We start from the raw sequence: 19,693 nt of genomic DNA on the forward strand, positions 1-19,693 counted from the left end.
CATTTCATTGTCTTTTTGTAATATTGCTGTTCTATATTTTTACTGTGCCAGCATAGGCTCTGTTAATATAATTCTTTTTTTTTATGCATCTGTATACTTAAATCCTTTTATTTCTTTGTAACCTCTCTGCAAACTATGACTTTTACAAAAGGAAATGATTGAATGTCAGAAAGATTAAAAGACAGCTGAACTGTATGTTGGGTTACTTAAATTCACTAAAACTAGTTTTTAGGCGCGTATGTTAAAAGACTGAATGTTAAAACTGGATAAAAATCTGATTAAACCGATTTTTTAAGAGGCCTGCAAGTCTATTTCACCAGCTTATTGCAGCTTTTTCATTTATTCCCCCTCTAACAGGCATGCCCGTTTTAAGTTATTAATGAGAAAATGGGGAGAAGTTTCAATTTGGTCTAATTTCTGAGATGCTAATTTTTTTATATACACTATATAATGAGACATCCTTCCATGACCACCCAAATTTTCTCCATTATTGGGAAGAAATAAGGAAAATCCCTTTACTTGATTGTAAGAAAGGGAGAAGATGTTGGAGGGAACAAATAGACTGCATGCAGGTCTTCTGCAGCAGAAAATTTTGTCAACATTTGGGATGACATAAGTCACATATTTTATATGCTGTCCTGCAAGTGCAGAAATGGCACAAAACTGATCAGATACAGAAACTCAGTCTGGTCCCAGTTTCTAAGGATGATCTGTATTACTTTCACCATTTGCTTCAACTTCAAAATCCATCATGACCTCCAGGGTCATTAGAGTTCAACTGTGGCTTAGTCATATACGGTTGAATTGCTTACACCTCAAATGCTTTAGAAAAATTGATTTAGAAAATATAAATTGAAACAAATACAGCTAAAACTAAACTGAACTTTATCCAGAGTAACGATAACTGCTAACTGGGTCAAATGTTCTATAACCCGAACAAGTAAAAAATGATGCATAGGGACTCAAATATATGCACAATCAATAATATTTGGTTCAATGGCTCAGCAGTCTCAGCACCATCAACAAGGTCCTGGAATAAATCTGGCTGGACATTTGACCCCTCTTCTTATGTATCTGGTAGAGCTTGTTTAAGCAAGTTATTTAATGTTTTTTTTTTTTTCTTTTGAAATAGCTTTGGAACACTCAAGCCAAATATACAGTATTTTTAACAGGGGTTGGTATCTGGGCCAGCCTGGAGGCCTAAAGGCTGGCCTTATTCAACAGTTGTAAAACCAGTTTAATAAAAAAAATAAAAAATGGGATAACTACCATCTGAGTTACTTACTGTGTTAAAGTATTAATGATTATATTGAAACATAGGACTTCAGAAAAAAAACCTTGTTCAGGATGTTTAAGATCAGTGGAGGAACCTCCAAAGTGACTTTAAAATACTGCACAAATTGTTCAGCAACGCAATGGCATCATCATACTGTGGTTCTGTTTTGCTTACTGTAGTTCATAAAATGTAATCACTGTATTGGTGAAAAACCCAACTCTGTTCAATTACCTCTGGGAAAAAAAAAAACTAGCATGGTGCTGCCACTACCATGCTGCATTGGGTACAATGTTCTAAGTTGGTTTGCACCTTGATGATAGTTGGACTTCGAGAACAGCCTGTCTAATGATGAACTGTCTTAACTGTGAGGGAAAAGTTTATGTCGGGGAGAAAAATCAGGAGTTCCAGAAACAAAAATGATCACAAACATCACATCAATAGATAAGGCAGACTAACTATTAGCTACTGGGATGGTCCCATTCTCAACTAAACTAAACAATGGACTTTCCTTAAAAAAAAAAAAAAATTATTGTAGAACTATATGTTTATGTCTATACAGATAAAAGTTGTTTTTTCTCACTGTCAGACATGACACCTAAATAAACCTGTCCCCTGACCCTGCCTTAGGTTCTGTTAGAAAATTATTTCTGTTTTTCAACATATGTCGACGTATGCTAGCGTATGTTCATACATGGGTAAGTTATTTGATTGTTGACATACGTTAATTATAAGTTACTCATAAGTCGTGGTGTCTAGTTTATCCAAAACCTATGAGTAACTTGTGCATAATTTATGCGTAACTTATCAAGAACTTATCTCAAACACATATCAACGTATTTGACGTGCTCCAGACGACCGCTGAACATGTTTCAGCTTTTGGCTACCATATAATGGCGTTTAGGAAATCTACTTCTTGTGCTTTTTATGCAGGCCGGGCACCTCCGGACGCATTGCTGCCTCCCTCAGGGTACTGGCGTGTGTTATTTCGTGGGCATTACACTGCCGTGTGTTATGCATAAGTTAGGCTACCGTTGGACATAAGTTCTTGACTCATTATGAATACTCTATGTATATGCCCAAAACTGATAAAATACATACAGCGTATGCCAGCATTGTAGAAGATTCAGGGACATCAGGCACACGCTGGCTAAATCGTCAAGGTGTGACAAGGCCTTTACCAGTTTGGCTGTATGATTTGGCTCACTGTCCATTTAGAGCCATTTGCAGCAAAGATCTAAATTTCTTGCTGATATCCTTAGTTGTTGTTTCAGATGATGCCATCTATTTTATTAAGTGCACAAGATCTTCATCAGCAGAAAACAACCCTGCTATAGGACAATGCCACCAACATATTTTACATTTGAGATTGTCTTCTTACACTGGAGAGCTACCCTGTTTCTTTCTCCAAATGTAGATAGTCATTGTAGCCAAACTTATTCATTGTTGTTTTCTTAAAGTATAGGATCTGTTTTACTGTAGATAATGACATATTCTTACCAGCTTCAGCCAGCATCTTCCCAAGGTATTTTGCTTTTTTTCTTGGGTTAGTATTCGTATGTTTGTACGGACCCATGGTATTTACACCTGCATACTACTGTTTGAACAGATGAATGTGGTGCCTTGGGTATTTAACAATTCCACCCAAGGATGAACCAGACTTGTTCAAGTCCACAATTGTTAAAAGCGTTTTAGATGTGTCTTTAGAACATTCACAGATGGGTTTCAAATAAGCACAAATGTTCTCCATTAAATAAAAATTGTTTAAATACAATAGAGTAAATTAGAAATTACTGTCAGAAAAAAAAATCCTTCTCAAATCATTCTGGCATTAAGCAAATAGAAATAAGTTAGGCTATTTTAAAATGCCTAAAATAGGAAAACATTCAGATTTTATAACTGCTTGTGAGACTAAACTGAGAAGAGTCTTTTCATATAGTGTATGCTAACTTTTGGTTTGGAAAGTATATGAATTTTTTATTTTATCTATTTTTTTAATCCATATTTTTTATACTGTATAACCATTTCACCCTAAAACAAAATAATTGCACTATTGCAATTTGAAAATTCCCAAATAAATTATATATATGCCCATGCTGATTTTATAAAAAGTTCTCTAAGGCCTTATGGATAAATCTGTATAATATATTGTTTATATTTTCAGACCTATGTTCTTGCAAATCTAACAAAGCAACCGTGGAACTCCTTTGACTCGATCAACACTAAAGGCTGAAGTGATGGCTGTTTGCTTCTGTAATCCAACACTGCCTGACTGTGATGGTAGAGCTGATAGAGATCACTGATGGCTTTTTTTCCTGGGCGGGAGGATGCTGACCTTAAAAGCATTAAAACCCGGCAGTTAAAACCAACTAATGGGGTACCATATAGCCACATGAATGCAAGTATAAAAAGTGTAACTGTTACTGATCAAAGAGCATCAGCTCTGCTTCCAAGGATGAGATGACAAAGAGGATTATCTTTCTCAGAAAGAACAGTAACATTATAATTACTATTTTCTTTTTCTCAAAGGCGGCTATGAGCAATTAAAACAATCCAATATTTGTGCAAAGTAAACAGAATGGAAAATAAAGAACAAAAATAGATTTGAGGGACAGATGTAAAACACAAAGGCTCTTTTTTTTTACTTTGTGCCTTTAATCCAGGTACTCTATTGCTTACTGGACAAAGGAACAGGAAAGGTCAAATCAATGAAGCTTATGTGCCTCGTAAATTTTACATGAGATCCCAGCTGCATCTCCTGGCTATCTGTTTAGTATGAGAGCACTTTGCAACCTCTGACAACACAGCAGCATGCTTTATCATAATATTTTTTATTTGAATTTTTGTAGTTTTACAAAAAACTTACACTTCTTTAATTGTTCTGCTTTAAAGTTAATGGCAGTCTTGTTTAATTTTGAATTCTTCAGTTAAATCAAGTAATAGATTTAAGACTTTATTTAGGAGTTGCTTTAGTCCAGGAGAGCATCTTTCACCTCATCAAGAGAATGCCTAGGTGTTGTAGGGTGTCAAACAGGCATGTGGAGGCAGCAAACAATACCGAGCCTCACTTTGACCCATTTTAAGGACATTACATCAAAGTTGGATCCACCTGTAGTGTTTTTCCATTATAATCTTTTGTGTAACACCAAACCCTGGCCTCCATTGGTTAATACATTTGATTTCCTTTGATGACTAGATGTGATTTTGTTGTCAGCACACTCAATTTTGTACAGAACAAAGTACAGTATTCAGTGAAAATGTTTCATTCATTCATTAAGATCTAGGACGTGTTATTTGATTGTTGCTTTTTTTTTTTTAAGCGGTGTATTTCAGTTCTGTTAAGCAGGCGTGGAGCCCCAAGCTGATACAGCAACAAGGGAGGATGTAAGAAAAGAAGTTGTAGAGTCGTAGGAGTTCAAGAGCACTGCAGAAATTTAGAGATGAAATATAATACTGAGAAGATGTTAAATAATAATAATAATAATAATAAAGATAATCAAAGAAATAATAATAATAAAGAAAAATCCTGAAAAATCAACTATGAAATATATTAGTCCTTTAAAAATATTTGGGATAAAAAAAATCCTACCTTTATGTGACGACTACTTAATATGTGTAATGGTTTAATAGGTTAAGGAAGTACAATTTATCAACCTATATTGGTGTCTTTCAGATTTGACCTTTGGCCCCAATGCTGTCACACCTCCATTGGTCACCTAAACTCCATGTTTTCATTAAATCCCTTAATTTATGACAGCTCTGATGTAATTTCTCTCCAATTTTTAACTGAGATTTCTAGATATTTTCATAAGATTTTATAATAAGGTTTGAACCATAAAAGGTAAATAATATTAGATTAAATAAAATGTTTGACTTGTTAGAAATTATAATTAATGACTAGAGTATTCTTAACCAGATGCAGATTCTCTAAACTTCACTGCAAATACCTAAGTTCTTACCAAGATATTAAAGAAATTAATACTGAAAGATGTTCGCTCCTGTGGTGTATTAACATATTTGTTTTTATTATAATCTCGCTAAATAAATAAAAAAATTGCGTTTCAATTCTATCTTCGTTAAAAGCAAAGATCCACGTGTCTGCAATGTTTATTTTTAAAACCAAACTGGTTGGCATAAAAAAAGTTAACTTTCCAATTTGTGTAAATCCCTCTCCAACACTAAAAAGGGGGCTGGCCAAAGCCCCCTTTTTTAAAGGGCCTGTTGTCTTTGCTGTTAATTTTAACAGCTTTATTTCTGACAATCAAAACTAACATTCTAGATAATAGGGTGTCAGGTAACACTGCATGGTGAAAAAAATCACATCACCAGGTTTGAGTTTCATGCTGGTGTATTTATTGTTTAGCAGAAACCCTGTCTGAACCACATGCCTCATTATTACTAATCGAAATCTGAGACTTCTTGTGGAGACACATGTTCATTTTGTTAATATTACCAACATCAAATAAACTACTTTTAGCCATATTGAACATGTGATAGTAATTTTCTTTTTCGCCTTTTACCTTCAAAATGATTTTTTTCTGTTTTTGCATTGCAGCTGGCAAACATCTGTGCAGTTTGTTCCATTATTTTCTTTCTTTGTAAAACACAGTTTTATTTCTTGTTTGGGTTCTTTACCAGATCAGGTTTAGGAACAGAAGGTCTAGTTAAACATGAATTCATAAATATTTAAAATGTGTCGCTAAGTAAAACCCAAAATAAATTATTTTATTTTGATGCATATTATCAGATCTGTCCTTTAGAATATTGAAAAATGTGTGACAAACCAAACATTTTGTGTACCTCCTCAGACTGTAGAATGATTTTCCATCACTGTATCAAGAACATCATAACAACTGAAATATAAAAAAAAGAAGAAAAGTTTTTTAAAGAACAAACAGAAACAAAGAATGATTCCAAAGAACAAAGTTGAGGTGAGGCTATATGTGATTAAAGAACGAGTATAATATATAATCAGGGTCCTATCCAGACTCTTTGTGTCAGCTGGCTTTATTTGCTCATGTCACTTACCTCCTAGTTATGCCCTGTTCCTCATCATCTCTTATCTCATTCACCTGCCGGTTTCTCTTCTATTTGGTCCAGCCCAGCTATCTTGGCAGATCATTGTTTGCCTTGTGTCCTGTCTGTCAGTTTTGTTAGATATAGGTCTATTTCCAAGGTTCATGTTCCAGTGAGGAGTTTATTTTTCAGCCCAGGTCTTTAGGCTAGTTTAATCCCTAACGAGTGGTGAGAGCGTTTCAGCATTTCCCGAGTGATTCTGTCTGGCCCTGTCCACCTGAACCTCTGTTAGACTCTAAGGTGCATTGCTGTTTATAGCTGGATGCTCGATGAACAGGACTCTGAACCTGCCTTCATGCTCTGATGGATTCCTGGAACCCAGATCTGTTTGTTCCTGAGTGGATCGGAACTCTGGACCAGACTGCAGACTCCTGGATTCCAGAACTACTCACCTACTGTCTCACCTAGACTACTGGGTCCATCTGTCTCGTTTTGACACTTTAAGGGTCTGCATAATATATGTTTCAAATTAGGTTATTGAAAAAACTTCAAGACTTGTCAAACACTAAAATGACAGAATCAACAAATTTTTCATAAACTCTATTTTTCCATTTGTTTTATTCAATTAATTGAATGTAGTGATGGCAAAAACATAGCTTTGAAAGAATCAAATGTAAGAATATATAAATCGATCATACAAAAGTAAAGCTATAAATATCAAAGTATTTACAAATCCAGGATCAAATCTGATGCATCACATTACTATACCCTTTTTCCTTTTGATCTCTTGCTGAGTTGGGTCTGTACACCATCTGTAGCTGTTGATGTAAACATTCACTAAAGAAAAGTAGACTGTACATTATTGCTATAAGCAGTAAAATGGGCCCACCTAAGACATGCGTGATTAAAATCCCATGAAGGAAAATGTACATGACAGATTAGAAATGAAACCAGCCATTTACACCCAACAGTTAAACAGTCAATTCACTGGAAATGAATAAAGGTCAGAAGTATATGATTATTGCTACTCCAGATAAAAGTATGGAAAAAGCCATAAAGAATTTTCATCTTTTGCAATATTAAGTCTTACATCATCTCTTTAGGTACTATTATTGGAGTTAAAGGGGGAAAAAAATCACAAGATAAAACATTAAGATGTCCTTTTTGCCATCCTAAACTATTTCATAATATTGTAATTTACACATTGTTTTCCTTTTTAACTTGGTTGCAGTGCATAGGAAGTTTGTATTAATCCAAGACATCTTTTTCCCTGGAATATAAATATGACGTGAAACAGATATCCACTTCTTAGAGCCACTGTTCAAATGGAGAAAGGGCAACAGAACATACTATTCAGGTAAGGCTGCTGTGTGTTAACCATTGTAAGTGCAAAACAAAATTTATGCTCATCTAAACCTGCCAGTATCTAGAGACAGAGGAATAATTACACATTTTAAAGAAACAAACACTGATAAAGATGGCTGAATGACTACCTACATTTAAAGTTTGGTATAAAACAGCTCCCCAGCTGGTAAAGAACTGCAGTGAGCAGTGACATCTTGAGGTCATCAGGTCTTAATGACAATAATTAGACACTATTTATAAGCCAACCAGTTGCATGGATAGCCTTTAATGTTTCACCTCAACAAACATGAACATAGAGACTTTACCTCAGCCCTGTCCTTTGGTCTGAAGAGACCACAGCTATAATCCCTCCAGGTGGATTTGCTGTGTTACAAAGGTAAATGTATAGGGAGCCACAGTGTCTTCCTCTTCATGTGTTAGGTAACAGTCTCGTGCCACCTTGAGGTGGATAAAAAAAATAAACAACCACCACCTAAATGTCCTTAACATTAATGACGTAGCACCACGTTGCTCTTTACGCTGGGATTTGCGGCTTTCTCTCGCTCTTTCGCCAACTCCATCTCAATCTTTGCCTGGATTTTATCCCAATCCACTTCAACCTTCAAGGGGAAACAGAAAGTCATATCAGATTAGATCAACCTGAACTAATCAGAATAGAAAGCAACACATTTTTAAAAAGAGACGCTCAAATCAAGAAGGAAACCTATTCTTAAAAATTCTGTTTTGTCTCTGAAGTATTGAAATGTACATATCTTTTCATCACTTTCATGAAATTATGAGTATCTGAATACAAAATAAGTTTTCTTTTAATCAGTTTTGAGTTAAATGTCAATGATAACAGCCTTTAAGCTGATAGCTTAATTTTACAAGGTTAACCAGATAAGAATGTAAGCAGCAACTGATCTAAACCTTATAGTATGTAAAATCACTCCATGTTATCAAAGAGTTGCAAAAAAATCTATTACTTGAAAGGAAAGAATTGGAACCGTTAATTCAATTAAAACAAAATTTAAACCTGCAACAAAAGTTTATACAACACCACAGAGAAGCTTTCACAACATACAGCTTCAGAATACTCCAGGAATCTCTTGTTGGTTTCCTTCCTGCCAAACTTCTGCAGGAACTTCTGCCTATAGGCCAGCACAGTGTCCACATGGGTCTTATGTTTGACTGCCAGCTCCAGAGCCCTGGACCCAAAACAATGCAGAGAATGTAGAAACATAACATTAACTGTTGAAAAATTTTTTTTTTTTTTTTTTTACAAATAAAATATCCTTTAAGATTTTCTAATAAACATTACATATCAAAATACCCCAACAGAGAGTAATATCTTTAATGCATGTGTCATCAATAAAAACAAACTGAACATCCTGTTAATTCTCCACTTTCCTGTCAGATTCTAAATTCTGTGCCGCCATTAGTCCAATCTAAATACCATTTAGCCTGAATTACACTTAAAGGTATAGTGGATGATTTTTGCGAATTTTTGAAAAGACATGCCCTCTCCATTTAAAAAAAAAATGTACATGCACAACCCTGTATCCGCTCCTGAGAGGGAACGCTTTTATAAGCTTGCCAGACTATGCACGAGCCCATTTCTCCTCGTGCACGCTCTGTTTAAATTGCTGTTTGCATCGCTCATACAAGCTTACTTTCCCAAAAAAGATTTGCAATTTTTCCACTGTCAGACCAGTAAGTGGAAATGGGGACGAGCACGTAGGACGACCTTACGTACACTGGAAAAAATATCAAAATCTAGATAAGTAATTTTTTCTCAAAATAAGTTTTTTTGTTCTTGAATTGAGGAGGTAAAAGAGACATATTGCCAGTGGAACAAGACAATTTACATTAAAAATAAGAAAAAAACAATTACATTGTCTTATTTCAAGTACATATTATCTAATTATCTTATTCCAAGAATAAAAATACTCATTCCATTGGCAAACTATCTCATTTACCTACTGAAATTAAAGGTAAATAAATACACTTATTTTTAGAAATTTTTGCTCATTTTCAGAACGTGTTTGCAGTGTAAACATATCACCAGAATGATTGATGATTAGGAGGACCACTTATTTTGATGATCCACCGGGGAAATGAACATCCTCCACTATACCTTTAACTTCCTAATATTGAAGAAAAAAACAAAAAAACTAAGATTCATTTTTTTGGTAACCCTACTTGTATATAGATTATTTGGACAAGAACAACTTGTCATGGACTTGGGGGTCAAAGAGATCATCGATCTTGAATGTGACAATCCAATTAAGGGAGCTAGCTGAAATAAAGCCAATTCTTTACAAGTAGTACTTTTAGACAGTTACTGGACCGGACTTAATGACAGGGTCAGAGCTTTGCCCATCACCTCTATCCAGATGTTGCAAAATGCTGAGCTCATCTTTATTTGGCACAAGTTTTAGCTTCACCTTATGATTGATGTTAAAATCATTTTATACACTTTTACAATCATCCTACTTCTCTGAGATGCTCCAGCCCTTAAACGCCAGTTTGCTCCCTTATGTCAGCTGATCAGCTGCTCTTGAGTGCAAATAGGACTGAGCATAGCTTGACAGGTCTGTGCATTTGCTGTTGCAGGTCCCAAAGTGTGAAATGATGTGCCCTTGGAAGTTTTGAAATACACTCACACTTCCATGCTAACCTTTGATACCATGTCTTATAAGTAAAGTTTTTTCCTACCACCTTCCCTACTGGTTGGATCAATCCCCATATAACTTTTCACTATATGAACATAAATATGAACTGAATTGTCATAGTTGCTTATAATGTTATGAATTAAGACAAGAGTTGATAATACTATCATTCTTTGGTAACAGTACATCAAGATAAAAATAAGTACGGCGGCCTGTAAGTATGAAAAAGTGGAATGATAATGATGCCAATAATAATGAATGTTGATTAACTCATCGATTAGCCTACCTGTTCCAGTTGAAAAGGTCAATGTTCAATTGTATAGCTTGGTAGGTAAGACCAGCTTGAAGGAGAGTTGCTTCAGCTTCCTGGAAATGACCACTGAACATCAGCATGTGGGCCAGTGCTGAGTCCTTTGATGGCTGCTTTTTAATAAAGTTGATGTACTGCACCCTCGGTAACTAAACCAAGAAAGGGGGAGCATTTAAAGAGAGAGGGAAAATGCACAGCGATTAACAAAATATTTCTTAATTAAGTTATTTTTTTGTAAGAACAGGTGAAAACCGTCTCAGTATTGCATACACACTCGTGATCGAAAACCTTAAGAACAGGGAAACATTAAAGGCATTTGCATTTAACGCTGCTGGGTCGTACACAGTAAAGCTTCAAAATACAAGAAGAAACAGGAGCAGGAGACAACAATATTCTGAGTCATCTACTAAAAATTTAATTTAAACTTAAGAAGGATGTTATCAGATGATTAGAAGTTCAGGACTATTAGCCAGAAAAATCAGAAGTAAAATAGCCAAAAACAGCCACTTTGAATAGTCTGCTCTAGATTAATCTAACTTTTTTGGCTTGATATGAGTGGCTTCAGTAGGCCAGCTGCTCTTTGTGGTGAAGAGGGCTCCTTAAAGTTCATATACGGTCTGGAGGCTACAACTGTTTTATTAACCTTCCCTGTTTTTCATCCTTGAAATTCCTGCTTGGAATTGGAGAACCGGCAGAATTGTTTAAAAGTGGAATATTAGGAGAAGTCTTTGTCACAAAAAATACAGCTTTGCTCTGCTTGAACTCCCAGTGATCACTCCCCAGAATAAGGCCTCCAGTCAAGAGATGCCCAGTATGACATCTCCTTCACATGAAGTTTTTGATCTTGCACAACCTGAAGCTTGGTATATAGAACACATCTCCAATTGGGTCTCTCTGTTATGAAAGAAACATTGGAAATCATAAGGCACATCCATGACGTTTTGGTTTTGTATCAGTGACTAAAACTTTCTTCAATCTGTCAACAGCCTTTGTTTGATGCCTGCATATAAATTCTAAAGGGTGAAGGAAGAAATGTTCATTCCTTCAGCTCTTCTCTCACAGAAGCCATCGTATTTGGATGCAGTCACCATCATTAAAGGTCTTTAGGTCCAGATTCGGCTTTCAAGAAACCCAAACAAATCTCTGACTCAACGCAGGTAAAGGTAGACCAAAATAGGGTTTAATGAGATGTTTCAAAGCAACATTATGTAAGTTTGTACTGAAAAAAAAATAAAAACCTTTAAAATAGCTTTTTTATTTGCCCCCCCCCCCTCTATTAAAACACTGTTTGATAAGCAGACTCACGCCTCAGTAGTTCAGCACTGATGCATCTATAAGCCTGTAGCCACACTGTTCAGTGGATGTGTTGTAAAGTGCGTCCATGTTGACGCAGTGGGGTAATGACTTGTGCAACTTTGGAGTTTTCAAGCCCGCAAGAGTTTAAAGTCAACTTAAACTATTTGCCTGTTACTTTTGTGCATTTATTAGATTTAATTACATCTTGGGTACGTCTGACAGACCAAAAATTATTTGTTCCCCTCTTATAGAGATTTTGATCAGAAGTATATTTGCAGAAATTCAGAAATTAACCAATACACTCACCTCTCTAATGGCAGCATAGGCTATTTCTGCTGTGGCTAGGTCTCTGTTTGCCATTGCCAAACCTGCAAGACACGCCCACAAAGCCTCATCCTACAAGTGGAAAAGGAAAAACATAAGATTTTTTACTGACAGTACTGGTATCATTGATTTTTATTTCTTGATAAAATACTATTATTTACCCCTAATTCTTTTAGGGGTAAATTACATTTCTAGGGAAACCTGGACCCACACTTTTGTATAGTACACTGAAGAAAATAAGTAAAAAATTTACGAACAACTAAACCATTATAAAAGCCCTTTATGTACAAAACAAATTAAAAGCCTTAACAAAAAACAGCATAGAATAAAGTCATAATAAATCTGTCAAAGTGGTTTGGGAATAGCATTCAAAGTCTTAAGTTTAACGGTTTGTAGAGAAGAGATCCAAATTTGTTCAAGGAAATAAAGTTTTGAAGCTGGAGTAAGTTTTAAAAACCAAGATGCTACATATGAAAATGCTTTTCCGATAAAAAAAGACACTTCTACTAAGCTCAAACTACTAGGCCAACCCCCTCCTGGGACCAGGTACAGCTGGTTGCAATCTGCTTTATCCAAGTTATGTCGTAAGCCTGCACAAAACACGTGGTGCTGTGTTCCCAGGTTCCAAGCCTCCTTGCCCTCTTCAGTTCAGTGCATCGTCGCCGGAGAGAACTTCCCATGGCTGCTCCTCCTATTTGGCCCTTTTTGACAGCAACACTCATATTTTCCAAAGCCTCTTTTTGATGCCGCTGTACCAAGTAGGTTTTCCAGATCCCACTTGTGGACTTGGTTGGGCCTGTAGTAAAATACCTGTTCTACACAAATGGAATAGAGGACATCCACCCGGTCAGATCTGCACAGGTGCTAGGATGGGGCCAAGAGAACACTGGATAATGGAGCATAAGCAGGAAGAGCATGACTTCGCTAGTTACCGTGCCATAGATGGGGGACCAAGTACAGCTTTTTAAAAAAAAAATTAGTTTGGGATACCACTCTGCGGCACCCAGGGAGCAGTCTGGAGTTAAGGGTCTTAATCATGGACCCAGATTGGCAGCCTGTGAGAGTCGAACTTAAAGCCTCAGGGACCTAAGCGCAAAGCTCCAGCGACTAGGCCACCATGTCCCGGGACCAGGCACAGCTAGTTGCAGTCTGCTTTGTCCAAGTTGCGTTGCAAGCCTTTGCCAAAAATGTGTGGGCTGGGCTACCAGGTTCCAAGCCTCCTTGCCCTCTTCAGTTCAGTGTATCAACACCTTTACACACAGTAGTGAAATAACAGTAGTCTGATTCAAGTGAAGGAAACTTGGTCAAGTGATCTATAGTTTGACATCCTACGATTGCCAGGTGGGGAGTGTTATGGAACTAGATATAAGTTTTGGAGTTTTTATGGCTTGCAGTTTTGTTGCATCCCTTGATGGTTTATTTGTGCATTTTATTTATCTGAGAGCTAACCAGTGCTGGTTTCACACGTGGTATTCCGTTGCCAACTACGCCTTCACGAGTTGAAAAAAATGGCATCATATGTACGTAATACTGTTATCTTTGAAGCAACTTATGCTCACCTAATTTGTCTTAGAAGTTTTATATTTCAATTTGGAGGTGTCCAAAACCTAAATATGGTATAGTACTAGTAATGGTTGCATGCCATGTGGTTTCTGTGACATGAAAGGCATCTGAATCAGCTAAATTTCACTCTATGTTTGACTGAGGAGTCATTTCACTTGATAAATACTGAGGTGATGTTCGTGGATACATGGCTTCACTTTGTTATTTTGTATAATGATGCAAAATGTATTGGTTTTATTTCAGCTTTTATTTCAGTTTCACATTTAATACATATTAAACCATCCAACCCATCAGTCTGTTTCTTTGATTTTGATTAGGTGAGTGTTTAATTGCCTGTATAGCTAAGTCTATGTATATAAATACTTTAATTGATTCTATTTTTCTTTTAATTGATTCTATTTTTCTATTATATATACTGTGTCTAAACATCCTCTATTTTCTTGTATGTGCAATTTTTCCTGCTACTGAAAATACAATTTCCCGAAGGGAGTAATCCCAAGGGATTAATAAAGTCAAGTCTAAGTCATATATATATATATATTTACTCTGAAAAAATAAATTAGAACTATAGTTTCAACAGTAGTTGGTCGTGCGTTGATCAAACTTCAGTTCAGAGCCATCACCCTGTAAAAAAGCTCTATAGTTGGCATCTGTCACAAAGACAAACAGCTCGATCAGAGACCACTCCAGCAAACAAACAAACACTAACTGGTCCTGGAAGATGTCAGTAAAGTGACAGAGGCTCCAGAGAAATGTTTGATTTAAAGAGAAGCATTGTTTTGTTTTTTTTGCAATTCAACTGTTGTACTTGAGAAATATGATGTCACGGACTATATGTCACGTTTGTATACATTAGCTCCAATATGCGGCCGTTTACTGACAACAAGAGCAAGTAGGATTCTGGGAAAAGCCACAGAGCCACCAAATGCTTACCAGAACTGCAGGAGGAGGGAGGGGTCAGGAGGAAAATCTTTTAAAACTGGTGAGTCGGCTCTCTCCGTCTCCACTCTACCACCCTTCTCTCCCTTTTTTAAGGATGTGGTTAAAGCATCATCTCACAAGCAAAGCATCATTCTAGATCTCCATCTGGACGCCTGAGCGAATATGTCTGGAGGGTCTTCACATTCATGTAGCTAAGTGGGTATTTATGAAGTGAGGTCTTGGGTGGGGGTGAGGGTGTGTGTTTATGGGTAGCCATGTTTTTGTTAATTTATGGGGACAATTTCCCAGGAATATGCTACATTCTGGGGACTTATAGGTACTTGTGGGACATATGACTGGTCCCCATGAGGAAAGGTTCAGTTCTTAGGATGGGGGTTAGGTTACGGACTAAGGTGTGAATTGAGTTTAGGTTAGGTTTAGGGTTAGGTATGTGTTGCTAATGGTACGAGTTATGGTAAGGGTCTGGGTTAGATCATACAAACTTAATTTAAGTCAATTAAATGTCCACCACAAGGATAGTGTGACACAACATGTGTATGCGTAGATGTATGTGTGTACTTGTATATATAAACTATTTAGGACCTTGTTTGGTATGTTTGCTGACTTTCTAAAGACTAACAGGCCTGACGGGGATCAAAGGCTAGTCTTAATGTGACAGATCCCTATTTTTTAGGTTAGGGTTATGGTGTTAATTAACTTTAGGTTAAGGTTAGTGTTAGAATTATGCCGGTAATGGTTAGAGTTAGGTTTAGGCTTAAATGCAGTAGCATAAAGTAATGTAAGTCAATGTAGAGTGTCAATCGGGATAGAAATACAAAGTATTTGTGTGTGTGTACATGTGTGTGGGGGTGGGGGGTGTTATCAGGCAAATGCTGTCACGAGGCGGTTTGCAGGCTAATTCAATCCTGCTGTTCTTGTCTTGTAAACCTGTCCACTACCTTCTGTCACAAGCTTTGTCAAGTTCTCTACATACATGGGATATTTACTGTCAAGTTGCAAGCAAACACCTTAATACCATTTACTGTGATTTTATTTGACATACTTACACAGATTAGTTCATCATCATGAGGTAGGAAAGGAAAAACTCATCCTTTTCAGCCTTTTTTTTAGATAGAAATCGAAAGTTATGGTCTACAATTGTATACCAAGTTAAATCTTTACAGAACTGCTTTTAGCTCCAACATCTGTCCATCAGCTTTACACATCTAGAGCCTGAAATGCCTGCTCCTCCATCGGTCGAATATACACCACACTTTCAAGATTTCTATTTGTAAAAATAACAATTAAATGACAAAAAAAAGGTTTCACTATGGCAGCAAACAAACAATACCATAGGAGCAATAATGAAGCTGCGACCAGCAGACGTTATCTGAGAAGGGTCAATATCTTACTTTGGCGAATCGGCAGAGACGCAATGCATCTTCCCAGCGTGCGGAGGTGCAGTACTCATGCAGGAGAGCAGGATAAAGGGGTACGTTGCTGTACACCAATGAACCGTCCCCTCGGCGCAGCGTCGCCTTGGCTCCAACGTAGCTCAGAATGTGGGGTGCACGACCAAACTCGCTTTGCAAAGACATAGACACAGATAAAATCAAACCAGCACATTATATTCTCATGTCTTTCACATATGACTCAGCCTGTGTGTGTCTACAACACAGAGTGGGACAATTATGGGAAACACAAAAGGTTATACACCATATAGGGGACTATGGACAGGAATATCCAAACAGTGCACTTGTTCCTTTGATTTTCAGTGATCATATGGTAGGAAGTGTTAAAAAAAACAAACTCTTCCCTAAAGTTTGTTGTCAACCCCAGCGACACAGTTTGCACCAACAGGACATTGGCAAAAATGTGCATATGAGCGAAAAATCCCTCTCTCTCTGACCAAATCACCTACGCCATATTTGGTCATGTCTAATAGAATTTAACCATTTTAAACAACATTGAGCTATCTTACTTTGGAATGACCAATGTTATCATTAAAATGGATCTTTCATTACTATATATAATAAAATATATGTTTACTATATATGTTTAAATACAGTGTTCACCTTTATGCAAACAAGTTGTGCAATCACATGTTAAGGAATCAATCAGACCAATGCCCTAGCAGTGCCTTACAAAAGGTTATTTGAGAGCATTAGTTAACATATAGCACCATGCCTCATGATGAGAAAAGAGTCACTTGGAGGGTTTGGAAGTTAAGTTGTGATAAATGTAAAAACTGTTGAATGTTAAAAACATCCCGAACTTTAACATCTCATGGAGAGCTTTTCATTCATCCAAAAACCAAAAGGAAAAGGCAGAACTACAAAACCACCTAAAGATGGGCCTGAATATGAAATACAGGCCTGACGAAGCACCAAAAAATCAGAGAATCAGCATAGAGAGCCGTGTAACCGTGGAGAAGATGCACGGTTCCACGGGTAGGCTAGACAATCTGTTGACTTAACAATTATCAGTCAGGCACTGCATAAATCTGGCTTTTAAAAAGGATAAGCAAGAGATAATGGTCAAGCAGTCCAATTTGGGGTATTACATTGCAACATATTATGGTTGTATTACGGTGGTGTCAGCATCATGCTGAGGACTTAGCTTCCTTAACCCTTTATTGTTGGTTATAAACACCACTTTGCAGCAAACAAAGCAAAATTGGGAGGTCAAATGTGGTCTGCAGGGTCTGTAAACTCTGTCTTATAGCTGAGTGTAATTCCTTCATATAATCCCACAAATAATCAAATATTGCCTACTGTGTGTGATTATATTGCCTACTGCAAATTAAGTAAAAAAGTTAATAAGCCAAGTTAAAAACTTAATATGTTAAGAAAAAAGATTTTAAAAAACAATTCAATAGGTCGATAAGCGAAGTTCAAAAGTTCCTGTGTCAGCATGAATGTTTTAAGGGTTGTGTTCTAACAAAAAATTTGTTTCTTTCATTCAGAAAAGGTTTTTCCAAAATTTCTTATAGAAGCGCTCTATGGATTTTTTTTTTTACTGTATTAAGGCAAGTCACTGTTTATAGTAATTATATTGACCTTTATATTGTCGTTGAAAATACTTGTTTACTTTCTTGTTATTTCAAATGTTATTACGATCTTGTTCTGTTCTTCAATAACACTTGACTTGAAATTTTTTAATTCAAAGGATTTTACTAAGTGCCCTTTAAAGGGTTAATAGACAGATAAACTGGCCGCAGTAAAGGGGAGTGAATAAAGCAAAATTTAGAGCAATCCTGGAAGATCACCTCTTATGGCATTTTCAATTTTAGCTATTGTATAAAATCATTCCATAACACAGTTTGCAACATGAAACTAATAACTTTGGTATGACAGATACTTATCAAAGGTTATCTCTGGTTGCAAGGCACAACCAACAGATGTCCTGTTGACCTGTCCTGATGATCCTGTTGATTATCTCACAGTGCCAAGTAGGACTGCAGATTAAGAGCCACAACTAAAGAATTATGGTATCTCTACGATCATCATGCATAGTACACAAAGCATACCGGCCATTAGAGTCTGCAGAAAACTGGAGATGTGGAACATCTTCCTACTCCTATGTTCACAGATGTTTCTCCTCTTAGTTTAAGTGAACTTTATTGATTTTGCAAAGATTATGTAGCAAAAAGCTCCTCTACAAGAAAGTCTACCGTGGTTACTTTGTGGGTAAATACCAACAGATGGACTGTTAAGATATAAAATGGCCTCTTAAGGGAGTCTAAACACATATGCCTGCTATACTTTTCTAAATTATATCTGGAAGAAATGTAGAACACCTTTAATACTTTCCATAACCACTGTATGAATACTTTTTTAAGGCACTGCAAATTTTGTTTTAAATCCCCTTACTTTATTTTTCTTTTATTTCAGACTACTTAAAAAACATGAAATATTTCCTGCTCAGTCTGTGCGGTTTCAGTACGGACTGCAAAGGAGATCGAGCAGCAAGATGTTGGCTCAGGCACACCAGTGGCTGCCTTTGTCAAATCAGCTATCAATGCTGAATATTTGCCTTGGACAGAATATAGCATCCACTCACCTGAAATGTAATTGTCTCAAAAGAATAGTGCAGGAAAAGTGCAAATAGCCTCTGCTAAAATCTGAGGACTTTTGAGCAGGAGGAACTGCAGCAACTGCTGCTCATAAAAACTAAGGGGATATGGTAATATTACCCTTGGAATAAGCTTGATAGAAAATTTATTGTATTTTTTAGCAGTGATTTTCAATTCTCAAATGACAATTTTAACGCCAGAGCCTACCTGCCATCCTTTGTGTAAATAGTTTTTGGAAGCAGTTCCTTATCAGTGAAGACGACACTTGGATAGTACCACACTGTAAACTGATCATCCTGGATTCCACATAAGATGTTAGCAGTATTGTTCCACGCCATGCTGTGCACCATGCTGCCTACAAGACAGGTCCCATTATTAACACATCAGTCTGCAGCAGCTGGTCACGGGTCGGTCTGAGTTCTCAGCAGCTTCTCTCACCGATTTTGCAGATTTTGGGATCCTTTCCAAGATGATGCACGAAGGTCAAGTACAGGTCACGGTTCTTGTCAATCAGTGCGATTTTCCTCTCTGTGGATGGGCCGCACTGGTCCAAAGCTAGCTCTGACACCTCCAGCTAGACAAAAAAAGAGATTACAAAAAGACATGAAACAAAAAGGTTTAAAAGCATGGTTCCTGTTGCAAAGTAAGGATAATTAATATGTCAGAGACAAGTCGATGCATGAGAGGGATTTGATAGGGAGGTAAAAGTTTTATTCTTTAATATTACATTTATTAACCATAAAAGAATAAAGTGTGTCTGTGTGTGGTGTTAAATCTGGGCCTTGGTGTAACCCAGCAGGGGCAACATGGACGTAGCAGCAAATAAAGATAGAATCTAAAAAGGCAGTTAAATATGGTCCAGTTATAAGCTTTAGTTATGCTTAAACTTTACCAACTGA

At 36.7% G+C, this 19,693-nt stretch overlaps 1 protein-coding gene across 2 annotated transcripts in view; it reads right to left on the reverse strand.

Moving 5' to 3' along the window:
- Nucleotides 1-6,897: 6,897 nt before the first annotated feature.
- Nucleotides 6,898-19,693, reverse strand: part of ift80 (intraflagellar transport 80) — a 76,687-nt gene continuing 63,891 nt past the window's right edge. For both annotated transcript variants that reach the window (XM_015370310.1, XM_015370309.1), the window contains exons 14-20: nt 19,233-19,368; nt 19,002-19,149; nt 16,132-16,303; nt 12,218-12,307; nt 10,592-10,764; nt 8,718-8,841; nt 6,898-8,253 (exon numbers count right to left, since the gene is read on the reverse strand). In XM_015370310.1, coding sequence (XP_015225796.1) covers nt 8,143-8,253; nt 8,718-8,841; nt 10,592-10,764; nt 12,218-12,307; nt 16,132-16,303; nt 19,002-19,149; nt 19,233-19,368 — 954 coding nt within the window. In that variant the 3' untranslated portion in view covers nt 6,898-8,142. The remainder of the gene's footprint in view (nt 8,254-8,717; nt 8,842-10,591; nt 10,765-12,217; nt 12,308-16,131; nt 16,304-19,001; nt 19,150-19,232; nt 19,369-19,693) is intronic.

The sequence above is a fragment of the Cyprinodon variegatus genome, unplaced genomic scaffold (assembly GCF_000732505.1).
Source record: "Cyprinodon variegatus isolate N-32 unplaced genomic scaffold, C_variegatus-1.0 Scaffold44, whole genome shotgun sequence".
Lineage (NCBI taxonomy): Eukaryota > Metazoa > Chordata > Actinopteri > Cyprinodontiformes > Cyprinodontidae > Cyprinodon > Cyprinodon variegatus.